This window comes from Agelaius phoeniceus, chromosome 2, assembly GCF_051311805.1.
Source record: "Agelaius phoeniceus isolate bAgePho1 chromosome 2, bAgePho1.hap1, whole genome shotgun sequence".
In the NCBI taxonomy this organism is placed as follows: Eukaryota; Metazoa; Chordata; class Aves; order Passeriformes; family Icteridae; genus Agelaius; species Agelaius phoeniceus.
In genome coordinates this window covers 18,659,684-18,684,684 of record NC_135266.1, presented here as the reverse complement: position 1 = coordinate 18,684,684, position 25,001 = coordinate 18,659,684, and the positions used below count along the sequence as shown (strand labels likewise).

The window sequence follows — 25,001 nt, the reverse complement described above, 5'->3', positions numbered from 1 at the left end:
CATGGTAAAGAGGATGAATGGCTACGTAGTACCACAAGTAGTGCCTAAACAGCCTATATATATAAAGCACATAAATGGCATTTCTGTGCTGCCTCTGCTTTTCTGCAGAGTGTTTCAAGGATAGTGCTGCTTGAATAAGCTGAGGAATGTCCTGCAGAGTGAGGTTCCTGCAGCCTTGATAAGGTAACTGCAGTGAATACTTTTAAATTATGATGGATGTGTTGCTTTTTTATAGCTGAGAAGCTTCAGCTGATTGATGAACAGTTTGCAGACTCCTATCCTCAGCATCAGAAATATGAATCTTTAGAAGTAAAACTTAATGAATATAGAAAAGAAATAGAGAAGCAGCTTCAAGAAGAAATGCATCAAAAGGTATAACTCTGGTTTATGAATTTGAGGGAGGCATTGGTTAATTTTGACTTTACACATTGTAAACTTTTCATACTTAAGGCAAATTGAAAAAAATTTAATACAACAAGTACAGAAGGCTAAATTAATCCAATATCTGTTGTTAATTTAATGATATAACATGTATGTTTTTCATCCCTCTTTTTTGTTAAATGTGCACAGAATGTTAAGCTTTGTATTCTGATGTTAATTTGTAACATAACATTTACTTACTCTGGTTTTCTTAATTTGGTAAATTTTATCTGCTATTGATTATTTTGTTTTATGGAGAAATTTTCATTTTCCTTCTGATTTAATATTTTGATGCTTGAGTTTCAGTATGGTGCATAGCAACTGAGAGGTGTGAATTGCTGTTGTGTAGCTTGACAGATAATTAATTTTTAATACTGATGAGAATTTGCATTCTATTTCAAAACATTGCACAAAAACACTAAAGTCGTGACAGTATTATGAATAATTTCTAACTTATTTTCTTCCTATAACTGAAGACAGCTCTTTTAGACAATTTTCCTTCATTTTGGAAATAAGATTAAGATTTTGTCACATAATCCTTTGATAATCCTTCTGTCTGAAAAATGGAGCAGAGGGAATATACTGCATTTTATTTAAATACATCTTTTTTCCATAAATTTCAGTCAAGATCATCTGTTTATTTAGGTAGAAAAAAAAGTAAATCAACTGTATTTCATTTCAATCTATTTTTCATTAATTTCTGTCATGATCAATCATTCATTGGGATATGAAGATGATTATCTGATAATCAGATTTCTTCCACACACTTTTAAAGGCACTCAGTGTAGTCATTTATTTAGCCAGACAAGTAGAAAGATGGAGAGTTAAACCTCTATTTACCATCATTCTTCATTTAGCCTTTATCCCCCAACTGGCTCTGTCTTTTTTAGTATGTAAAACATGTTAATTGGTGTGTTGTTAAGTTTGTATCAGTTTAAGCAAACCAGTTGTAACAAAGGAGATGGGAATCTCTTCTACATTCAATTAACTTTACATTAATTCATTAGCAGCATGATGTGAATTACTGTAAGACATTTCTAATTAAATTTCTATATATACAAATGATGCTGTATTGTCTCACTATTTCTTCAATTTTTCACAAAATTCATGCCCACAGACTTGAGTTGCTTGATCAGACATTCCTACTGTGCCTTTTCCACTCTTGAATCTTTTCTCACAATTTTTCTGTCATTCTCTTTTGATTCTTTTGCTCAGTTTTTCCTCACATTTTTTGTCTTGTATGCTTGCTTTCAATTTTTTTCCAAATTTTTATTGTCATTCTTTATAATCCCATTTGCTCTCACATATATTGTCCTTCACATGCTGTATGGAGTCATGTTCCCAATGATTCCTCTGTGCAGTTACAAGACTTGTACTTTCCTGTTTGTGTGCATTTACTTTTTTCCAGTTGTGCTTAGAAGTCAGTGAATTGGGACTTCTCTTTTTGTAATCCTCTTTAGATGAAGTTACATGTTCTACATTTTTTTACATTTCTGGGACTTCTTTTGTGTCCATGTGAATTACTGTGGTTTCTGAGCAATTCAGGGTGTGGGTCTGTTTCTGCCATTTCTTGAATCGCTAGTCAGAAGTGGTTCTTTGGGAAAGGGACAAGAATAAAGACAGCATCAGAAGAGGAGTAAAAGACTGTGGCCATTCCTTAATTCCAGTCAGAGTATCACTCCTGCAGTGCATTTTTCTTCATAGGATTCTGTTCTGCTCTTGTCTAAAGCTGATAGTTTTGTGTAAGATCTGCTTTGGGATAAATACATGAAAACCATGTGAGATGTGCAGGTAGTATGTGCTGCTAAGATACTTCTATCATGGTAATTATTTATTATCAATTTCTTGTTTCCTAACACGAATTTCAAGGTGAAATTTTGAATTGTCTTAGGAGGAATTGTCTTTTTTGATTTGAAGGTGGCCCTATTTAACTCTCTCTTCCTCCTTCATGTAAAAGCTTCAACATTTTAAAGAAGTTGAAATAGCAAAGATTAAAATGGAGGAGAAAGTGCAGACCCAGAAAGAAATCTCTGAGCTGCGCCATGAGTTAGAGAGGACGCATCAAGCAAAGTCTGAGGCCTTGATTTCTCGTGAAAAGAATGCTATTGAGAGGCTTCAAAAGCAACAAGAGGTAAAGTTCCAAATATTTTTTTCCTAATCTATTGCAAAATGATTCAATGAGTTGGTTAGATTGTTCTTTTATCTTTGGGAGATTTACCTTCAGATCTTACTTGACTGATTAGGGAAAACTTAGAATTCACATTTGTTCTTATAAATAGGGGAATGCATTTAGCAACTGCAAGAATGAGTGTGGTTAAACATCTAAGTAGGGATGGCTGGAAAAGGAACAGTTCTGCAAGCTGGGATCTAAATGTAATAAATACTTTTAAATCTGTTTTAATAATTTTGCTGAATTCAGATCACTGGGGTTTTTTTTCACAGAAAGTTGAACATAGCTTTTACTTACACTCTTAAGTTCTTTTAGGTGCTCAGAAGACTCTAAATGGAATAAATAGCTCATATGGTACAGATGTCCTGTTCATGTTTGGCTTTATATATTGAATTTTATTAATAACCAGCATCTTTACTGTAAGCTAGCATCTCATTTCATTTTTTTGAACACTTTTGTGTTGATGAGTTACTCCTCTGGGCTGTTGACTCTTGGTGTTTTCCCAGGGTAGTAACTGTTACTATAGCACACAATAATTTGTGTGTGGTTCTCAACTGCTTATCCCAGTCTCAGGCTGTTACTTCTCAGTTTTTGAAAGAATAGTTTGTTTGCTCTTCTGTTGCCTGTTTGCCTGGCCACCTCCCTGCTATCTGCAGTAGACCTTCATATCCAAATAATAGTCATCCACAAATGCTAACTGTATTTTTGCTTTGGTGTGGTGGCATTATGATTTTGTTTGTCTCTTTTTTTTCCCTGAGAACATGTGGTATTGGTTAACAAAGCAGTTGTGCAGGTCTCTATATAAATTACTATAATATTAAATATTTTATCACCATGCCATGAATTTATTTCATGGTTATGTACTTTGAAGCTGACAAGAAAACATCTGTGTTATACTATCAATCTTCTTCTGTGGGCATGAAATTAATTCAGTAATTTAAAAAAGCCCTGCCAATGACTAGATCAACATATCTGTCAAGTATTTTGTATAAATATTTGATTTCTCTTGTCAACTTCTGCACTCACTGAGAGCTTTGTTTCAATTACCTGGGGATTCTTTTAACAGAGTTCAGGTATATTTACATTAAAGATGTGAGGTCATTTAACCCATCACTATGATGACTTTAGGTCTAGGAAATGTGGCTTGAGAAACTGGTCTATTTTTTGTACCAGGAGCAGTAGCTAAATATGTCAGCACTGTTAAATGCACATGGCTTTCAAAGTTGATTTAAGGGTCCATATGGCAAAACAACAATTCTCTTTTTAGACTTTTTTGGGTTTTTTGAGAGAAATAATGTATTTTGTGCTTAAGGGGGAAAAAAGCCATTTTTATTAATATGAAGATATGTGGGTTTTGATGTTAATATGTTCATCACTTGGAGAATCCCTTTTACAATTTTTTACGAGTTCTGTAAATTAAATTGCAAAAACTGAAAGGCTGTTGGTTTACTCAGTTTTAGGTTTAAGTCATGTTTTATCAGTGGGTTTTGGTATTTGTTTCTTCAACTATGTTTTTTTGAAGAATATACAAAACTTGTTCAAACACTTTTTTTTAATAAACAAGTTTATTCTGCAATTTAAAAAAAAATTCCTTTTTCTTGAGTTTTAATCAGTGCTATTTCTTAAAGGAAGGATGTTTAAGGGTAGGCAAAAGTGACTCCATCTAAAACATTTTTACTCTGAGTGAAAGTAGAAAGGGAATTTAAAAAAGATACTTCAAATTTATTCCAAATGTTATTTCATATAATGATTATATAAATAGTATTTGTGGGAGTAAGATCAGTCAGTCTCTGAAGAAGATCCTTTAAAGTTTGACTGTGTTAGACAGTAAATGAAGTTTTACAGTGAAGTAAAACTAAGGATAATGTTTTGTGGTGCAGATAGAAGCAAAGGAAGTGTATGCTCAGAGACAAAGTCTGTTGAAAGATATTGAAGCCATAAGGACCAGGGAGGCAGAACTGAAGCAAAGGATGGAGGCATTTGAAATGTAAGTTGCTAAAGGATGTACAATGCTAAATGATGCTTCTGCAAAACTTGCCTTAAGATGTTTCTGCTTCTGTGATGTTGATATAGATAATATATCCCTGAATTTTACATTTTTAGCAGTATTGTGTACTGTCTGTCTCTATTAGCAGGGATACCCCATACAAAAAGGTGTTTCTGGTTCTTTCTATTTTGCCTCATCCAACCAAAACAGTTCAGCATTGCTTTGCAGGCAAGGAACCAGATGTTTACTCCAAGTGCTTAAATTAAAAAAATCAAACCCCCAAACAACACAGTATGTAACCCTAACACTCATAAGATCTACACATGAATATTTTGCCTATTAGTCCTATGTTTTGGGGTTGATTTTTTAAAATTATTTGTCCTTAGCAAGATCCATTTTCTTTAGTTAAATAAAACAAAGTAACTAATCCCTTTTTCCCCAAACTTTCAATACTACTTAATGTTGTTACTTTGTCATCTGTTTTTCATAGTGAAATGAGTATCCTGCTAACAAAAACTTGGGGTTTTTTATCAACCCAGTAGAGGGTGCTGATAGAATAGCATGCTCAGCTATTCCAGCTATTCAGCTCTTTCCTCTGAAGTGTGTTTGGTGTGGGAAACTGAGCCAGGGTTAAGCCGGGATAGCTGCATAATTGATTGGTACTGAATTTTAAATAGGGCAATTTAGTTTTGTCACATCACCATGTTCTTAATGAACTACAGTGACAGAGTCTGATGATGATTTCAAATTGCAACAGTATTCCAAACAAGCACATTGCCCTTTGATGTCTCTAAATGTTATTTTGAAACAGAATCCCAGACTAAAACTTTGACTTTATAACTGGTCATTGTCTGTATATTTCTGGATATTTCAGCACCCAGAAAGTTCAGGAGGAGAAAAATAAAGCTATAGAAGATGCACTTCGGCGTCGTGAGGTTGCTGTGAAGAACATAGAGGAGACATATGACCAAAAGCTGAAGACAGAGCTCTTAAAGTAAATTTTTTTTGTCTCTAATAGGACACATAATATTTCCTATGAAAACAGAGTCATAAATTCTATAGGATTTATTTTGAAAAGCATACAAAGCAAGGACTTCGAAAATGTGCATTTATGTTTTTGTTTTAGTGTTACTGAATCTTTTACATTACTGCTTAGCTATTTGCTAGTAAGTTTACTATAGAAAATAATTCTCTTTTGGTTATAGGTTATATTGTTGCTGTAGTTTAAATTCTGTGTCAGTATCTGGAAAAGAGATCTGACATTAGCTTGTATATTTAGACAAGAGGATCTGAAGCAGTTACTTCCTTTGACCACAGTTAAAAGAAGTGAGCATTTTATGAATGCAGAAGAGGCATAAAGGGGAAATCAGCATTAAAGAGATGTTACAGGTTTCTTGGAAAAGGGGTGACAGGCCTACTAGTCCATTGTACAGACAGACTGGCTCTTACCTTTGCCCCTTCCCAGTTCTGAAGGGGGATTCTGTGATGTAGATCTCTCTCTTATTGGTTACCTTCTGTTTGAACCTGGTCTTAAGGAATTGGCAGTCATCTGTGCCTTATTTTGGGGTGTTGCAGTGGGTATATCCTAGCTTTACTGTAGCACTTCCTTATAGTACCTTGGTCACTTGAAGGGTTCCTCGATATTTCAATGCAGACAAGAGCTCTTGACATGTCATGAACCTGTCTCAGTTAGGCAGTTAAAGCAAACAACTGATGAATCATTACTTTTTATTGCAAGCCAGTGAGCAGTATTATCTGTGTTTTTAGGTCTTTAAATTAAAGAGCAAAGATGTTGATAGTAGGTTTTGGTAAAAATAATCCCTAGGCATTTGATGATTTTGTTAGAGGCCAGTGAAATGCAACTAATTGAGTCACCTTACAGCTAGTTACAAATAGTGGTTGCAAAGTCCTTTCAGTACATGAGGAGAAGCAAAGCATTTTAAGGATAAACTGCTGCTTTGCTTATTTTATCAACTTACAAAATATTTTAAGGCATGCTGCAGGTGCTCAGAAAGATGAAATCCATGTCCTTTTGACCCAAATCATTGATGAAAAGTATTAAAGACTACTGTTTCTTATACAGAAGTAGTGATGCTTGCTAGCAAATCCATCTTTTTATTTTTGCAGTAAACATTAAATGCCATATTTGGGAGAAGGATCTGAGTGGTCTGGACCATTTGCAGAAATGCAGGAGGATGGATTTGGCTATATCTGAAACCATTTATAATTGTGTCCCAGTCATGTAGAATGCTGAGCTTTCTTAGCTCCTGTAAATTCCAGTTCAGTAGAATGGCACTGCTGGATAACTACTGTGCTGTGAATAGTGGTGTACCTGGGCAATGCTCAGAGTCTGGCTGGTGACTGGTGGTGTGCAGAGAATCCCTGGGGCCAGTTCTGGGGCCCTTATTGTCCAACACCTTCATCTGCATATGGGCACAGGGCATCCTCTGCTTTGAACATGAGGCTTAATTAAGAGGAATCATTTCCACAGTGAGTGACAGAGTTTCAGTTCAGGCAGATTTTGACAAGGTTGGGAATTGTGCCAGTGTAAATCCTAGGAATTTTAACAAGGAGAATGGCAAAACTCAGTGCTTGGGGCAGAATAGCCCTGTGAGGTTGTATAAATGGGGAGAATAGTTGACTGAGGAGCTGTATTTCTGAAGAAGAGTTGGATGAGTTACAGTGAATGCCAGGTTTGTCAGAGCCAGCAGCATGCTCTGACAAATAAGGCAAAACAGTATGATGGGTAAGATTGGAAGCAGCATGGCCAGCAGACTGAGGGAACTTACTGTCCCTTGAAAGGTACTGGGGAAAGCTGTGCTGGGAATGACATGCCCAGGTTTGGGCTCCCCAGTTCAAAAAAGTCATGAAGAAACTGGAAAGGGCCTGGTTAAGTATGCCAGGATAGTCCATTTCAGTTGGACTCTCAAATGTGACCTCTGAGTTCATATGGAAGGGGCTGGAAGTTGTGGCTTGGGAGATTTAGCTTGGACATAAGGAAAAAAATCTACTGGGAGAGTAGTGCAGCATTGGTACAGATCATCCAGGGAGATGCTGAATATATGTCCTTAAAGGTTTTCAAGACTTGGCTAGGAAGAGCCTCATCTGCCCTGCTGTGCAGGTGGCAGAAGTCTGGCTTTTTGAGGAGGTGGTGGAATAAGATGATTGGCAGGGACCTTTACAACCATTTTGGTGGCTCTGTGATAGTTAATTTTGTTAATAAATAATTGTGGGATTATAGTTTAATTTGGCAAAGAATGGAGTTAACACAAATGCCTGTGCATGTGTGCACACACATCCTTTGGGAGTACATAATCCTTTTTGTTTCTAGATACCAGCTTGAATTAAAAGAAGAACACATAGCCAGAACCAATAAAGTTACTGAAGATGAGAAAAGAAATAAAGGTAACCATCTGTCTGAGATTGATAAAGTACCTGTTTATCTCTAGAGCTTTTACTGTCATATACCAAACCACTACTGTTCCTAGACAGTCCTGGTGTTCAATGGTATAAGGGACAGAAGAGCCATCAGAGCAGGTGACATTCAGCAACAGTGGCAGTTCAGCAACTTGTTGCTGTTCAGAATGCAGTGGGAATCATAAACTGCTGCTTTGCACAGAGGCTGCAAAGCATTGCTGGTTTTTCAGTGTCCCATTTCCTTTGGAAGTCCTACTGGCTCATTCAGGCTTTCACAACGCTGGCACAGTTGCCAGTTTCTACATTTATTGTGTGCAAAATGTTTAATTGGAGCTTGTGGAAGAGAGCAGAACAGATAACAGGGTTAGACTTTAAAGTTAGGGATGTGTAAGAAATGATGTATCACAGGAATATGAATTTGATTTACTTAATTCTTAATGTGTATATGCTTGTGTATGTATTTGTATATACAGCATGATTTAGTTAATTTTGAAGGCGTGTGTATGACAGTCATTTTTATGACTTAAATTAAATTGAATTTTGGGCTTAGCAGCTTAAAACTGTTTTCTGCTGATACAGTTTTTTACTGTAATACTGTAATACTCTACTAATTTTAATTCAGGATTTGTAATCCTCCCTGCAGAGAAAGCTATGCTTTTGCAAGAAGAAGCCATTGCTGTTAATTCAAAAAAGGAGGAACTCAAGCAAGCTGTATCACGCGCCAAAGAGCTTGAGGTAATTGTAAATATGAATTTAAAGAAGCCTGTATTCTAATTGGTGCAGTTCAGTATGTTACAAATTAAAAAAAAAAAGTGAAATAAAAATAATTGTTGAGTAGTACAGCAGTTCATAAGCTTCTAAACTGTTCTTTGTCTGCAGCTGGACTTGGAGTCAGTGAAGGCCCAGGTTCTGTTGGTAAATAAACAGAATAATTTGTTGACAGAAAAGCTGAAAGAGGTATCAGACTATCCTTTGCTAAAGGAGGAAAAAGTGGAGCTCCAAGTTCAGAATAAACTACTTAGGCAACAGTTGGATGAGACTCGGAGTGAGAACCAGCATCTTCGAGACAGTCAGTGTGAATTATTTAATTATTTTCTTGTTTATGTTTCTCTACAAATATTTGTTTAGAAGTAAATTTTCATTAAAATGCTTTCTTTGTGTTATGTTTGTTAGTAGTTAGCATGAAGCCCGTGCTAGTGGTTGAGCAGTCCTTGGCATAAGTTTATTTTCTTTTTTATGTCTGTATGGGGGAAATCCTGAATTAAGTGGTAGCTGTAAGGAAGCTATTTGGAAGGATATCCCTTTCACCCTCTGAAAAAGCAGTGCAATATTTCTAACCATTGCATGAGTATGGTTAATCATGGTAAAAGAACATGGCGTTGTTACTGACATGCTTGCCTGACTACAGTAATAAATACAAAGTATTTTTAATGTGCATTTCAGATTATGGGAGAGCAGAGATGTGCAGTTATGTAAGATAAGGATATGTATTTTTCTTCCAGTGTAGGATAGTCTGGGTCTAGTTCTTAAAGGACTACACCAACAAAGATTTTGGTCCTTTGTAAAAGGAAGAAGAAAAATATCCCCAAGTACTTATTCAGACAAAGCCTTGTTATGTTCCTAAAATCAAATTGGCTTTACATGTTCATGGGGTATCGTGTAGCAAAGTGCACACTTGTTATTCTTTGTCTGAGTGTCTGGTGTTTCCCTTTTGGGGTAGAGCTGTCCCAGCCCTCGGCAGAGTACCTGGCCTGCCAAGTGGAGCTGAGGAGAGTGGAGCATTCTACGAAATTGGTGCTGGATGAATATGAAAGTCATAAGCATATGTTGGAAAAACAGCTACAAAGTGAGGTAAATTATTATTTCAAAATTATTTGAATATTTTCTTCTTCCTGTCATCTCTTTCACAATTACCCATCTGCCTGTGCAGGCCATTTGGCATGCAGTTACAGAGATTGTTTGTACAGTGCTTATTTTTATATATACAACTAAATCTAAAGAAAACAAAATATCACCACACCAAAAAACTACCAAAAAATGAAACCAAGCCAACATTACCAAGTCTTACCGAGTCACCAAACTGTCAGTGCTGACTTTCAGTAGGATACTAGGTATATATGATCTGACTGGACCTGAAAAACATTTAGAAACCAAGTATTCAGCCAGTTGAGATTATTCTTGTTGTTTGAATTATGCTGGTTTTTGTTTTTCTCTTGATTTCCTATAGATTGAGCGTTGTGCCCAGTTAAAGGCCCAACTGTTAGACTCTGAAGCTACTGTCAGGAAGTTAAATATGCAGGTTGAAGAGCTGAAACTGCAAGTGAAGCAAACACAGGCAGGTATGTGTCTTACATCAGAGCAGTCCTTTATGAAGGACAAATGAAAGAAGTTCCAGAAGCTTAAAAAAACTGCAGTTGTATAGAACCAGCACATCACCAGGGAGTAGATTTCAAAGTTTAAAATCAAAATCTATTTAAAGCCCAGTTTAAAAAGGAGATTCATTTTAACCTCCTTTCAGGAAACAAAGGTAGCAGAGGAAGAAAAATACTCCTCCCTGAGCATTTGCATATATTTATTGTCTGTTTTTCCTCAGTATAAGGCCATTAACGTTTGCTGATAACATAAAGAACATTTTCCAGCAGGCAATTTGTGTTTTAATGTGTTTTGATTCTTGAACGTTCATAATAAAAATAATCAATTTGAAATTTTATTTTGTACCGCAGAAATTTAGGTCTAACTCTTAAACAGTTTTAGTCAAGTCTAAAAACTTTTGCCTAACTTATGCTTAACTTGCCTTTTAAGGGCATTAGAAACAGGGGCACTTACATAAAGCAATTCAGTCTGCTGAAGAAATGTTCTTTAAAAGATTCGTGTCTGTCAGTTTGTTAACATCAAGTATTATAAATAAAGGGGTTAGTATGTTTATTTAATGTAAAAATCTGGAATTCAATTCTGCAATGATCATACATTACATACAATATGTTGTCTCATAGCTCAGTATATGCAATATTTTACATTTCATACTATTCACTAGACTTACACGTACATTCATGGTACACATATCGGTACCATTTGGAATTGGAAATTTGTTATATGAAAATAGCAAATATATATTTTAATTAAATGACTGAAAGTACTGTAGGGACTTTCATTTTACATCAGAGTTAATGAAGTCATTGAAGAACCAATTGTGTAGAATAAAAACAAGGTTGTAAATTTGCTGAAAGATACAGCAGATTGGTCTTTCGGGCTTGTTGAAGCATGCAAGTGTATGGAAGTGGACTGCTGCAAAACATTCAGTTTAACTGGCAATTTTAGAGTGCTTTTAATGAAAAAAACAAAACATTTTCTATGTCCTGTGTTGTTTTTCTCCAAAATTACTTTTTGATTTAAATGAAGGGAAACTTTATTGTGGCATGCCCTGTGTTCCTTAGACTTTACCAGCATAAGATATAACATGTCCAAAGTGGTAATGTTTTCATGTTTGCTTATTTACTTAAACATAACTATGTACTCTACAGTGTTATTTTTTAAATTAATGGTGGTTTTACGTGGAAGAACTATATCTTTTAAAAATCGCAGTGATAATTTGCAGCTTTGAAGCTTTATTAAAAATACATTTAAATAAATTTCAATTAAACGATTAAATTCTCAAAATGTAAGCCAATTCTGTGGTAGAATAATTTTGATCAAATTGGAATTTAAATGCCATGTTTTACTATTTTTGCTTTCCTGTGGGTCTCCCTCCCTCTCTTTAGTGTCACTTATTCCTCTTGCTACCGTTTAGCTCTGGAGAATGAGGTGTATCGGAACCCAAAGCCGTCGCTGGTCGACCGCTCCGTCCTCGATTTCCTGGGAGACAGGACGGGGGACAGGCTGGTGCCCCATGACATTTACGTGGATGGCGCGTTCCCGAGGAAGCCACTCCTGCCCAATGTGGGGACAGCCAGCACCGTGCCAGGGCCTGGCTGTCACCTGCAGCTGCCCCTGTCCGATGTGGGGACGGCCAGCACCGTGCCAGGGCCACGCGGCGCCTCCCCGGACTCTGACCTGGAGTGCATCGCGCAGGCCCGGGCCAGGGTGAAGGAGCTGGAAAAGGAGGCCGAGTTTTTGGAAGAAGCCTACAGGAGTTACCAGCACAGAGTTATGCTGAGTGCAGCTGCAAGCAGAACACCAAGCAAGGTGCAGCCTCCTTTAGTTCTGCAGTGTCCTCTTAGTAGCAAGCCTTTGACTACTCGGCAGGAACTGGTAGAGCATAATCCCAGCTGCCCACATTCCCCTCTGGGCAGTCCAAGAGGTGAGGAGCACATCAAAAGAACTGGGCAGGTCGATATCTTTAAAACTTCCTACACGCCACCACGCAGAGGAGCATCTTCAAGGCGCCTTTCTTCTACTCCCATTTCCAAACCAAAGAAAGACCTCAATAACAAGAGAATTCCAGATGGTAAGTCTCAATTGTTAATGGGGTGCAGTAATGGGTTTTGCTTACTGTTCCTCTTGTGCTCTGGGAACAGAAAGATTTAGCAGTGTTAGTCATGGACTCGTTAATTGCTAAGATGCAGAAGTCAGGAGATGTGGTTTTGCAGGAGACAGAATATACCAGCTGCTTGGAGTATTGCTTCTTCCTGGAAACAAGTACTGGAGAAGCATGTTTACGTTCCCTCAACATACTCTAGGGAGCTTTCAAGAGAAGACTACATCATATAAATCCCTACAGGTGTAACTTCATGAATATACAGAGTTTAATTCAAAACTTGCTATTAAGTGTAACTTTGAACATTAATTGTAGTTTCTTAACCCTCCTATATTTCTAACCTTTCATTTAACTGTTGTAGTTAAGTGTGTGGCAGAAGATGTCTTTGTCTTCTCTTAAATCATGCTTTCCAGTCTGAAAGGTCCAGATTTCCTTTTGTTTGTTCTTTTTGTGTGACATCTTTATAAAATACTCCTCAGCAATTGTAAGGATGAAGGACCTAGTTTTGAAAAATTTTCATTTGCTATTAATATCACAGTTTCTAATAATTGCTTAGTCTTTTTTTTTTTTAAGGACAGTACTCAGAAAAGCAAGCAAAATAGAAACAAAATGTAAAAAAACAATCTGTTGTTTCACGTCTGAAGTACATCTGCTTCTTGAGTGATGCAATTTTTTTCACCCTGGCTCGAAGTGGATTTAATAAAATTAAAAAAGAGACAGTAACAAAAAAAAGATAATGATCAGCTGCTCCATGAAGGAAGGTTAAATTCAAGGGCAGCTTAGTTTGAAAGAAGGATGGCTGTGGGAAATCTGGAAAACAATGAGCGATGTGAAGAAGGTGAAAAGGGATCAACTGATTACTGTTTCACAGACCCCAGAATCCCCTGACATTGAAAGGAAATAAAATTAAAAGCTTTTTCATACCATGAGTAAGTTGTGTAATTCATTGCTTCTGTGAGAACAAGCACAGATGCAGGAATACAACTTCTCTGTCAGGGTGATCCAAAAAAGTATTGATTGGAGAAACGTTGGGGTGGGTGTTGCCAGCAGTAAGATACAAGTATTCTCCTTTTTCAACTTTAGTTTAGATTTCTTTAGTAGTGGGCACTGTTAGAAACAGGTTACAACACTGATTGATTGTGGCTGTCCCTGTGTTTCTGCATGTAGAGTATCATACTCTTAGATGTTACTAAAAACATCTTTGAGACTTCAACTTCCAAAGCAATCTTTCATGTTGTAAGTTCTCTCTGTCAATTTCTACATAAAATACCCACAGACTATTTGCTTAGCACTGCACGCAGATAAAATCTTTCATAATACTAGAGTTTTGTTGAAAAATTAGGAAATGTTAAAACTATATTTGTGTGCAGAACCTGAACAATCTGTCTTGTCTTTGTACTGTTCAGGAGCTAGTTACAGGATGGTAGATCTCTTTTTTTCCATTGGATCTGTTCTTTGCTTAGTGCACAAAACTGACTGGTTCTGGAGAGGGGTAAGAATTGAATAACAAAGGAGTGTGCATTACCTGACTCAAGAGTTACAGAAATGGAGTGGTGTGGAGTGTAGGAAACCAGGCTGAACCTGGGTGATAGAATATTAAGGTTAGCTTCACTACTATTAGTGGGATTTGTCAGGTCCCACTTGGATTGCTTCCCCACTGAGATGTCACTTCTCCCTCATGAGTCTTCTGAGGAGTGCTTTTATACTGATGTATATATATTACTCTTTTCTGCTAAAGATGGCTGAAGCACCAGGTGTGATTTTGCTAGAAAATTCTTAAGTCATTCTGGAAGCTTCTGTGGAGCTTTTTGGTGCTGTTGGAAATACCAGTCTGAACAGCTCAGGGTGAATTTAAAGAGGTAGAAGATACCATGCATGTGAGTCTGAGATTTGTGTTTCCTTTAAGTGAGGTTAAGTGCAGCTCAGTTGTCAGCACTTGTCTCTGGAGAATGGAGAATGAAAGGAAGAAGTATATTCTCCTCTAAAATACTTACAGTTGGCAGATCCAACAGCTGTTCTACTGCATAATCTGGAAGTAGAAGGATTATGCAGTTTTTTATTTTCCTTTAAACTAGCTCATGCATTTGACTGTTTTTCTTCCTAGGTCCATGCACATTGAACCAATAACGCATGTGTTGTACAACCTTGTCTGAGAAATAGTAGCACAAATAGCTAATACAAATTGTGGAATTTTTATTCTGCAGAGAGCATCAAGAGCTCATCCTTTACCTCTTCACAGCAAAGTGTTGACCAGGTTCTTTCTCCTATTTCAAAGCGATGTTTGCTTTCATCTCCTGAGACTGTTCCTTCCTCGCCATCCAGTCATGGCCAGAAAATCAGGTAACATTGTTTACAAAGCAACATTTTTAACCTGCTTTTTAAAGAAACATTTATCTAATTGCTCACAGTGGTAGCTGCTTTTACAAATCAAGCAAGCCATTGATTTTATAAGTGAAAACTTTTCTAAAGATGAATAAGGATTACCATTTTAAATATCATGCCTCAAGTGGAACCTAGTTATAAAAAAACAGAAACACTTTGCTCTGAGCAAAGCCATGTCTCTTTATTGTGTCTCTTTTTTTCACATCTGTGACCTGACTGATGAGCTTCTGCTAATTGAAGCATTTGAATTTCTGCTTCCTGTTTGAGAATTTAAATCAAGGCAATTCTACATTCTCATTTCATTCATTAACAAGCTGTAATGCTAAATTTATTACTTCTTTTCTTTCTCTGAAGAGCTTGTCCATGTGCCTGTTTTCAAAGTAGGATTTTCCAGTCTCCTTTGCATGTGGGACTGGGATGGGTAGCACAGCTTTTCTCTTGTTGTTGTTTTTCCTTTTTAATATCTTTTTAAGGTAAATGAATAACTTGACAAAATTAGACTGCATTAAAATGGCTTCTCTTTTGTCTCTGTATCTCCTATTTCCATGTCTGGAGTTCTTCTGTTCTTAATGGCCAGTGTTGCCTCCACTCTCCAAAACTAAGAATCTTGAGTATGTGCCTTCAGAAGCAGCTCTAGGATTTATCTTCTACTATTTTTTTCCTCAGAAGAGACATCTGAATTGTCCTTAACCTGCTAGCCATCATTCCTGATTTGGTGGCTGAAGAGAGACAGCTTGTGCTGGGGCAGCTCTAGCAGGCATTGTAGGCCTTTCTTATTTTGTTGTTTATCAAGGCCTCAACATACATTTAATGCAGAGAGGGTCTCTTATCTGGTTATTTTGGAAGAGCCTTTATGTTTTTTGTTTTCAAAATGAGCTGTTGGGATATTTAGGGACTGTTAGGTCAGTTTCCTTTAAGTATTCCCTTCAGGCTGTGTCTCCTTTCACTGTCCATTCACATTTTCTGTGGTATGTCTCAGATTTCTTGTACTTCTCTGACAGACCTTAAAAAGTGGAGGTTGAATGTTAACCTGCATGTTAGGGTGATAGGGGAAAATGCTCTAATCCTCTGAGGGACTGCACTTCTTTGAAGGATTTTGTAGACTCCATCCTGCTTGAAGAGTGAACAGTGTGAGCATGTTATGAGGACAGACCTGGGTCTGGGAAGGCAGCTATAGTTTGTTGTTGTGTTGCTTTCTTGGGTTTCTTATGACAAAGCAAGGGTATAAGGTCCCAATAATTGTCATGAACTTGCTGCTTTCCCAAGACTTTCTCAAAGGAAAAACATTCTTTTGTTGCATATTTTTAAATTCATGTGCCTTGGACTGTTCTCTGTTGCATGAAATATTTGAGAAATGCATGTGTGGGCTTTTCCAGTTATTTACTCTTATTATTAGGCAAATGCCACATCACTGATGTGTATTGTGGGATTAGTTTATGACCTGTAGATTTTAAGTGGCAATGGGAACTTCTTTGAAAAGGCAAGAGAAGCGAATATGATGCTGTAACATCCGTGACAAGCTGTTAGAAGTCAGAGCTCAGTCAATGGGGAAGAACAATTGCTTCTGCAACTAGAGGAGCTCCTTGTTTATTTATGTTCCAAGATATGAGTGGTATGAAGGAAACCAGTAAACACAGACAGGAAGACTAAGTGATAAGGCAGATTATTACCTAATTTTTTTTTTGTTTGTTTGGCCTGAAGAAACCAGTTGAGAGTTGTTGCTGAGGCAGTGGTTCTCAGTCTTTCTAGAAGTGTTGCAGGACACGGTATTGAAGAAAGTGACATGCATGTCCTTGAACTTCACACCCTTGAGAATTATTTAGCCCTTGACCATTTCTGTGAAGGAAAGACTCAAAACATGAAATGGATTTCCAAAACTTGAAATTTCATTTACTCTATCCTATTTAATTTACAGGCTGTTTTTCCCCACTGACATCACTGAACTATCCTTTTGGCAATGCAGATTTATTTGTCTGTGCTCAGATTCATTTTTTTCTTATGAACAAATCTCATTGTTGGGGGTATGTTTGCTATTGTTTGTATTGTTTGTTCTCCACTTTTGCCCCATGGAAGAGCTGTATTCCTTAGAAATTGTAAGCACAAACAGGCTGTGATGAAGAGCACCAGCTGGTGTGAAGTAAGCTCCTTTATGAAGTGCTGATGCTGAATTTCATTAGTGACCTGCACTCCTTTTGCTGTTCTGGTTCTGGTCAGAGTTTAGTAGCTGGGTCACGTGGGAGACATTGTTCTTTCACATTATCTTTGTGATGAGATAAACAGGGATTTAGAATGAGGGCACTAACCCCATTTTGATAGAACCCAGATTTTCACCCCTGCATCTCTTGTTTTGCCAGACATCTAATCCTAATACATTTCAAACACATCTGTTAAGATGATATCAAAATGGGAATTAAACAGTAACACAAAGCTTAAAAAGGCAAATTTCTTTGTTTCAGTTGACTGTCACAATTCATTGTATTTCTCTTTTTTTATGTTTTTTCTTACTCTTTTTATTTTGTTTTAATGTAATAAAATTATGTCATGTAAAGACCTTGGGGAAAGGTTGAAGGGGAATGCAGTGGACCTTTGGTAAAAGTTAGAAAACTGGATTAAAATACCTTAAATTTGAGTCAGAAAGTTTGATGGATTTTAGGTTTGGTTTAGTCTGTTGCTTAACATATGAGTGAATTTCAGATGGCTATTTGCTTAGAAGTTCAGCATTTATATTTATTAACTTATTTATATTCTTCCTTATTTTTTTCAGACTTCAGAGTCAACAAACAGATAAACAAGATCTCAGTGATATTCACAAACCAGAGAAACTAAGGTATGAGGATCTTGAAGAACACATTTCTACTCTTGAAGGTAAGTTTTAGTGCATTTCAGACAGTTTGTTTAACACCTTAGGGCTTAACAGTTTAGGATAACTGTCTTCATAGTTTTAAGACTGCAGTTGGAGAGAAAAATTTCTGACTGATTTTGGAATTAGGGAAAACCAATGTCTCAGATGATGGAGTATTAAATTTCTTTATTCTTGCATCTTTAGGTAAGTGTATATAGTAATAAGCAGACATTAAATTGAGTTGGTTCTGAAATTTATAACATAAATTTATTCAGAAATCTTGCATAACTTTGTTCTGATTAATGCTGTAGGTCTGACAGTTGCTTTGGAATGTTTTAACATGGTGTAGAAATTTTTTTTAAATAGGAAAGTGTATTAGTATGTGAACTAAATTGAGGCTTTATTATATTTGCTGCATAAATTAGAACCAGGTTATAAGTCTAAAGATAGGTTTCTGTAGCTATTGCATGCACTCTTGATTCTTCCTTCATAATTGAGGCTTAAATAGTAGTATGAATTAGAAGTTGCTTTAGGTTGCATGTAAATGTGGGAAGAAAGAACTCTTGCAGTTAATCAAAGGAACTCTTATGCAGTTAATCAGCATTTCTGAGTTGTTTTGGAACATGTGGTTCAGTTACTGAAACTTGAATTTTGTCTCTTTTTTCTCTGAGGCCAGTATTCCATTTATTTGCATTTCTTCTCTCTGTTGATTGCAGGCTATAAAATGTTTTCTTCTCTCTCTGTGCTGCAGGGTTGGTTTTCAGAAATCTTTGACATAACTAAGGCAGTGTAGAAACAAGAGGGTAATCAAACTTGGTGTCCTTTATAGCCATTTGTGTATGGAGTGAGAAGTAGAAGCAGTTACAGGCCTTACTTAGAGTGACATCCTAATGTTGAACCTTAGCAGCCTTATCTCCCATGAAACTGTGGGTTTAAAGTAAATGAAGCTGTCAATGAGGAATATGTGAACAGCCAGCTAACCTTTCCTATTTGGAGATTTTGTGAGGTCTGTAGAAAGTCCTGAGGCTTGGTGGACATGTTGCATTGTGTGGTGTAACTGAACTCATAGGTGGTGAAGAGATTGTTGTTGTTGCTGGGAGAGTCAAGGGTATTTTCTTGGAAACCAGTGATTCTATCTGGTGTCAGTGTTTTCAGACTGGCTTCTTCTTTTGGCTGTGGTTAGGTCATATGGAAGATAGAGTGGAGCCCTTGCTCACTCTCCTGACCCTGTGAGAATATGGCTCTCAGTATTTTAAAAACAAGCAACCAAAAAAGATGTTTGTTTAAATAGCAGATGTGCTGATAGTGTTTAGAGATAACTGGCAGAAGATAATGCCTCATCTGTGCATTTCATCTGTGAGGCTTTACTCATTACTCAGCTGGTTTTATTTCTCTCATTTATTTCTTTTATAAGCTTTAAATGCATTATTTGAATATGAACCAAGCCTGTAGCCACTAATGGTTTCTACTCATCTCACATTTTAATTAGACTTATATTTATTTGTTAAATTTTGTATGGGACACTTTTGGGAATACATTACATATTTCACTTCTATTTTATCACATATGACAACAGATTGGCATTTTCTTGGCAATTAGGGCTGAGTAGATGCTGTGCCCAGGTAAGGTACTAATGAATCATTTGCTGATGTGTGGTGGTCAGTCATTGTAAGAGTTCACATATGCTGATGATTTCTCAATCAACAGTACTTTAGTTGGGTGAGCCTGCCTCAACCATCTCTGTATGTAGGAGGAAATCAGATTGGCTGAAAAGGGGAGGAGGTGGTTCAGGAGAAATTGCAGGGAGAGGTGGGTAAGAAAGTAAAATCTAAGAAGTAAATACAGAAAAAGATATAGTGAAGGATGAAGTTGATAACAGTAAAAAAAATCTATGACATAAAGGAGATACCAGAAAATATGGAAGTCTTTAAGTGCTACTGTGAGTGAGTTCTAGAAAGAAAAGATCAGCAGATTATTTTGGCAGCAATTGTTTCTGGGTGATGTGCTTGTCTTAAGGGAATAATGCATCTCTTTTAGTCCACCCTTAAAAAGGGAGTGAAAGTGTACAGAGTTAGCTTTTTTCCCTCCTTTGCAGACTAGTTAATTTAACATGGTTTTTACTATTAATGGTTCTGGTTTGGGTTTCTTTGTTTATGTTGTTAGCAGTCATTTTGAGGTTAGAAGTAATATTTAACTGGGGCAAGTTTATGAAAGGATTTTTTTTTTAAATTTAAATACACCTGATGCTTATTGGTGCTTCATATGGAAATAACGTTGTTGATAGCTTTATGATTAAGAGAGAGCAACAAAACAGAATAGATTTTCTTTTTAGTGTGATAGCCCATTATTTTAGTCTTACAAAACACCCCATATATAGAATTTATTTTCCTAGGTGAAGCTGGTAGGAATTCCTCTTGCTTTGGTAAGAAGCTGAAAACATTCTCCTAGCTTAGAATGACAGCTTTTCTGTTTTCTGTTATGCTTTCATCTATAGTTCTTTTAAAAGAGTTTTAATTTGAAGAAATTTAGAGAGATAATCATTCAGAGAGAAAGAGGCTGATCAGTTTGGTTGACTTGGGTTTTTTCATGTAAAATATTTCAGTTTCATTATTATGTGAAAAAGAAAAAGCTTGAGACATTGCTAGTATACGAAGGATGAAAATTGATGTTTTCTAAAGCTTTACCCAAAACCTTAAGAGATATATAGAGTATCTGTTCTGTGTTAGACCAAGTGCTTGGGGAATAGTCCTGTGTATTTCAGGTTGGCTATCTAGAGATAATGGCCACATCTTGTTTTAGCTCTTTTTTTCTGCCTCCCATGAAATGAGATAATAGCAGTCTGCATATTTGCAAATCAGTAATTTAAAAGCAGTTGAATATCACAGCAATGATCAAAGAGGAAGGACAGTAATTGTGGTTTTGTGAATTCATTGCACAGGGAAAAGATAGTATAATGTAGAATATCTGAGTTAGCAGCATCCAACCTGTGCACTGAAGAAGGCAAAGATCCCATTAAAGAGTGTGTGACCAGATAGTTAAAGATTATTTTTATATGCATAAAAACTATGAGCTGAACTTGGATACACAATTTTTCTGTTACTTGTATCTTGATTTTGTCAAGAAATGAAAACATCTTGGGTTTCTGTTGTATATTTCTACAGTTTTGGCTTTATAAACAAATGTGTTCCAATAGCTAATTTCAAAACTAACAATTCTGTAATTAAGGAAGCAAGTACAGCCTATGATAATTCTTAATTCTCAGAGAGATGGTCAAGTTGAAGGGAAAATGCTCAATTAGTGCTGATATTTTTGTGTTCTAATTTAGCCATTCCCACACTCTCTGTCCATTGCTGTGCTCCACTTTTGCAATTACAAAATAATGAAGCCATTGTTCAAAATTCTTCTCCAGATCAGGGGGACATACCAGAGGAGTGTGAAAGTGATGTCTTGCATCCATCTGGGGACACTGTTGATGGAAACTGTGTCACAGCCCCTGTGCCAGCAGCAGCCACTTCACTGCAGGACTTGAGTGAGTTCTCAGCTCAGACACAAAAGAAAGTACCCTTTTAAAGTGTCAAATGTGTAACACAGAAGGACAAATATTTAAGAGTCTGTAGGTATATGTAGGCTGGTGTGGTTGAAAAATTTTCCAGAAAGTGCCATTTCTGTAATAAAGAGAAAAGAGTGTTTTCCTTTGCTTTTTTTGTATGAGGATGATGTTTTTCATCCTGGCTTTAGTTAAATTTGCTTTTAATTTAAACATTCTTGCCACCCATCCCACCTCCCCCATCCAGCCTCTTGTGAGATGATTTTTTTCTTTTGGGTAATTATTAAATATAATTTCTGTTCTTGATAGGAATGAGACATTAAATGTTTTGAAGAATTTTATGTACTGCTTGTCTGGATTTTTAAAAATTTATTCTTGACTCTGTTGTGATAATACTTGAACTGTATTATCACAATGCAGTTTTAATTCTTTGACTAGATGAGAATAATATCTCATATATAGTCAGCATATGCTGCTTTTCTAATTGTTCTAGATGCAAACATTATGGTTCTTTTTATTTAGAGAAGGGTTTTTTAGCTTCTCATGATTCCCAGTCCTTAGTTTGCCCATCTCATTGCTATCCAATGCTGTTCTTTGTACACAGCTTTTTAAATGCATTGGTCATATCAGCAGCATGTCCTGCAATACTTTTCCGAGGGGTTTTAGATACTTTGCTTTATAAATACAAAGAATTGTATCCAACCACATTACAGAGGGGGGAAGAATACAGTAACATGGACTTTGGGATAATAAAGGTTTGTTTAATAAGAATAGCCATGAAAGGAATGAGAAGCACAGATCTGTCAAATCTCTGGCCTGTACTTTGGCACTACTCCTTAACTCTTGGTGAGTCCTTTATCAGACTAGAAAATGTTTAGAGGTGGGAAAACACATTAGCCCATACCCAAGAGGAAGTTCAGTGTATGTACAAACAACACATGCAGTTGTTTTTCATTTGCTGTTAACATTATACAGGAACCTGGTACTGATTTATATGCTCTTGTAATGATTACTGAACTACATAAATCAAATTACAGATGTTGAAATAATTTTTCACAGTGGTGCTGGATCAAAGGCAGATTGAAGAACAGAACAGAGAAGTTGAGCAAAACTTAGAAGAAGAAAGGAAAGAGAAAGAACAGGAAACTTTGGAAAACGAGCAAAAAGAAGTGGAGAAGCTTAATGAAGAGGTGGTAATTTAATTTCTGACAGTAATGCAGTCTTGTAGTGGCTTGCATTTTAGGATTATTATATGTGTTTCTTCGTTAAAAGTAGATTTTTTTTTCCATAAAGTGGAAGTAGTAGAGGCTAAGTTATTTTATTTACTTTATGTGTGATTAACCAGTCTAACTAGAGTGTCTCCTTATGCCAAGTGACTTTTTCACTGGAAACAGATGCCTTTCCTTCCCTGCCTCATGTAACTGGAAGCTACAATTTTATGGCCACTGTCACCACGCTGTTGGAACAAACTGAACATTTGCTGTCTCTGTGGTGTGGCCACTGCAGGTGGGGACACCACCAGAATGTGTTCATGTCCATCTGTCAGGACTTCCAGGGTACTCTGGGAAGCAGAGGGTATAAGGAGACCTTGAGTTTGCTTAAATCCCTTTGAGCTTAAACACTTCGTGTTTAGTGTTCTGGATTTTTAGCTCCTGTTTAATACTGTTTAGACTGGTGTGTTTTACTGAGTTTAAGGGGAAATTCTGGATGTATTACAGGTATTAAGATAGAAATGTATTTTTCTAATCAGTATTTTTTTTGTGTGTGTGTCTTAAAGTGTATCCAAGACTCAATGAAAACAAATGAAGAAATAGAAGATAAAGAGGGAGTAAAATCTGAGCATGGTAGCACTGCTGCTGAAAATAATGTAAAGGATCCTCCTTCCAATCCATTAGAAAAATACATGAGAATAATTCAGCAGAGCAGAGAGCAGGAACTGGCAAACAAGGTGATTATTCTCAAAACACAGTCCCAAAAATATTATTGACCAATTTGTGTCTTGCTAGGCTTGCTTAGAATGAAAACAATTTTCACATTTAATTTTTTCTTCATTTATAAACTTTATGTAGCAACCTGCAGAGCAGAGTGTTTGGATTTGTATTGGAAAAGTGTGATGATCCAAAAGAAAAAACATGGGAAACTTTGTTCTGTAAGGGTTACTGGTATCCTCTGGGTGGGGGGGTTTGTTAGTTTGTTTTTTAAGGTACCAGGACAGTATTTAAAAGTCCTCAATTTTTAGCTTAAACTGCATTTAAGTACGGTTTGAAGCCACGCACGTCAGGTTGTGTTCCTGTAACACAACAGAATTTATTCTGGCAAAATGGAAAATTGAACTGTTAAAGAAGAGGTATGGGTGGACATTACTTCAGTGAAGGAATGCAGGATGCTTTTGTTCAGACATGATCCCAATCTAAATTTCCAAAGTGTTACTATTCTAGATCCAGTGTAGCATTTATAGAAATAGGGTTGGTCCTTTGGAAGATTTTTATTTTCAGTTATGAGCCTTAAAGATCCAGATACTACTATTAGATCACTTTGACATTAGAACTGGTTAGAGAAAGTGTATTTTCCTCTTGGTTACTAGGATTCAAAAAAAGAAGAAATAAGAGAAGGGTCACCTTCAGAAGGACTTCTATCTACTGAAAATGATGACAGGTAAGGCTCATGTATGAATCACTTCTAGTACTCCATACTAACAAATTATAATAACAACTCTAATATATAGTTGTAATAGATTTAGTATTAATTATGTTAAGAGACATCTGCCTCCTTAGAAACCCAAATAAATTATTAATCAAAAGCAATTGTATCAGAAAAATTGAGGATCCTTCCAATTCTTGTACATGCAAGTTAAGTACTGTATGTAACTCACATCTGAGAGCTCTGTTTCAGTAGTTGTGGCACTCAAAACTTTTTCACAGAGAGCTGGAGTTTGAGGGATTGTTCTTGGGTGATGACAGCCTGGGTAAAAGTTTGTCTGTGCTGCACCTCACCATAGTCTGTTCCTAGCTTTGATTTTTCAGTAGCATTGTGGACTTTTAAGATGCTTTATTCAGAGATTTTGTCTGCCCCCACTGAATCACAACAACCCAGGCATTTCCTCTGCTTCTCTAGGCATTGATAAATACAGATGAATGTTTTAGTTGCTTGCAAGAGAAAAACCAAACAATCCTACTCCAAATCTTTCAGTTTTTCCGATATGTAGAATTGAAAATAAGCAAAAAATATGGAGCAGTTAGAAAAAAACCCCATAAAGGTTCACTGGAACTATAGTAATGATTCACCATTGTCTGTGCTGTTAAACATAACAGACCCTACCCTGCTGCTCCTGAATTGGCACCAGTTGTGTTGTTTTCTCTTGGTGAGCACTATACAAGATAGTTCTGCTTTTTGAGGTGATGGCTTTTAGTTAATGAAGGCCCAAATCCTCCTGCTTTAGGGTTGGTTTTATTGCCAGCAGTTCACTGGAACAGCAAAGGCAGTCTCTTCTGTTTTAAAATGAGCATTAAGATTTAAGATAAACTACATTAACTGGTACCACTTTCTTTTCCTCCCTCCTATAATCAATATAGTCTTGCAGACATTTCTCATGGAGACGTGGATGAAAGCTTCTGGTGAACCATAACTACTGATATTTTAATTTTTATTATTATTATGAGAAAGATATTTTTTAAGTCGTTTTGTGCCTTTAATAAATGTTAGGCAGCAACACTGCGGGCTGTGTAATTATAAATTAATAAAGCTGATTTTGATCTGTTTCAT

The 25,001-nt window shown here is 36.5% G+C and overlaps 1 protein-coding gene across 3 annotated transcripts in view; it reads left to right on the top strand.

Annotated features, from left to right (window-relative positions):
* OFD1 (OFD1 centriole and centriolar satellite protein) overlaps positions 1-25,001 on the top strand; it is a 30,624-nt gene that overhangs the window by 4,685 nt on the left and 938 nt on the right. Inside the window, exons 7-23 of one of the 3 annotated variants that reach the window (XM_054654434.2) lie at positions 236-372; positions 2,378-2,551; positions 4,471-4,577; positions 5,452-5,571; positions 7,909-7,982; positions 8,617-8,729; positions 8,874-9,063; positions 9,715-9,845; positions 10,222-10,333; positions 11,782-12,438; positions 14,673-14,808; positions 17,615-17,715; positions 21,102-21,221; positions 22,299-22,429; positions 23,017-23,187; positions 23,824-23,894; positions 24,812-25,000. In XM_054654434.2, the coding sequence (XP_054510409.2) occupies positions 236-372; positions 2,378-2,551; positions 4,471-4,577; positions 5,452-5,571; positions 7,909-7,982; positions 8,617-8,729; positions 8,874-9,063; positions 9,715-9,845; positions 10,222-10,333; positions 11,782-12,438; positions 14,673-14,808; positions 17,615-17,715; positions 21,102-21,221; positions 22,299-22,429; positions 23,017-23,187; positions 23,824-23,894; positions 24,812-24,857 (2,591 nt within the window). In that variant the 3' untranslated portion in view covers positions 24,858-25,000. Of the gene's footprint in view, positions 1-235; positions 373-2,377; positions 2,552-4,470; positions 4,578-5,451; positions 5,572-7,908; positions 7,983-8,616; positions 8,730-8,873; positions 9,064-9,714; positions 9,846-10,221; positions 10,334-11,781; positions 12,439-14,672; positions 14,809-17,614; positions 17,716-21,101; positions 21,222-22,298; positions 22,430-23,016; positions 23,188-23,823; positions 23,895-24,811; position 25,001 lie in introns of those variants that run through there. The other 2 variants (XM_054654435.2, XM_077173038.1) reach the window with 2 other exon arrangements.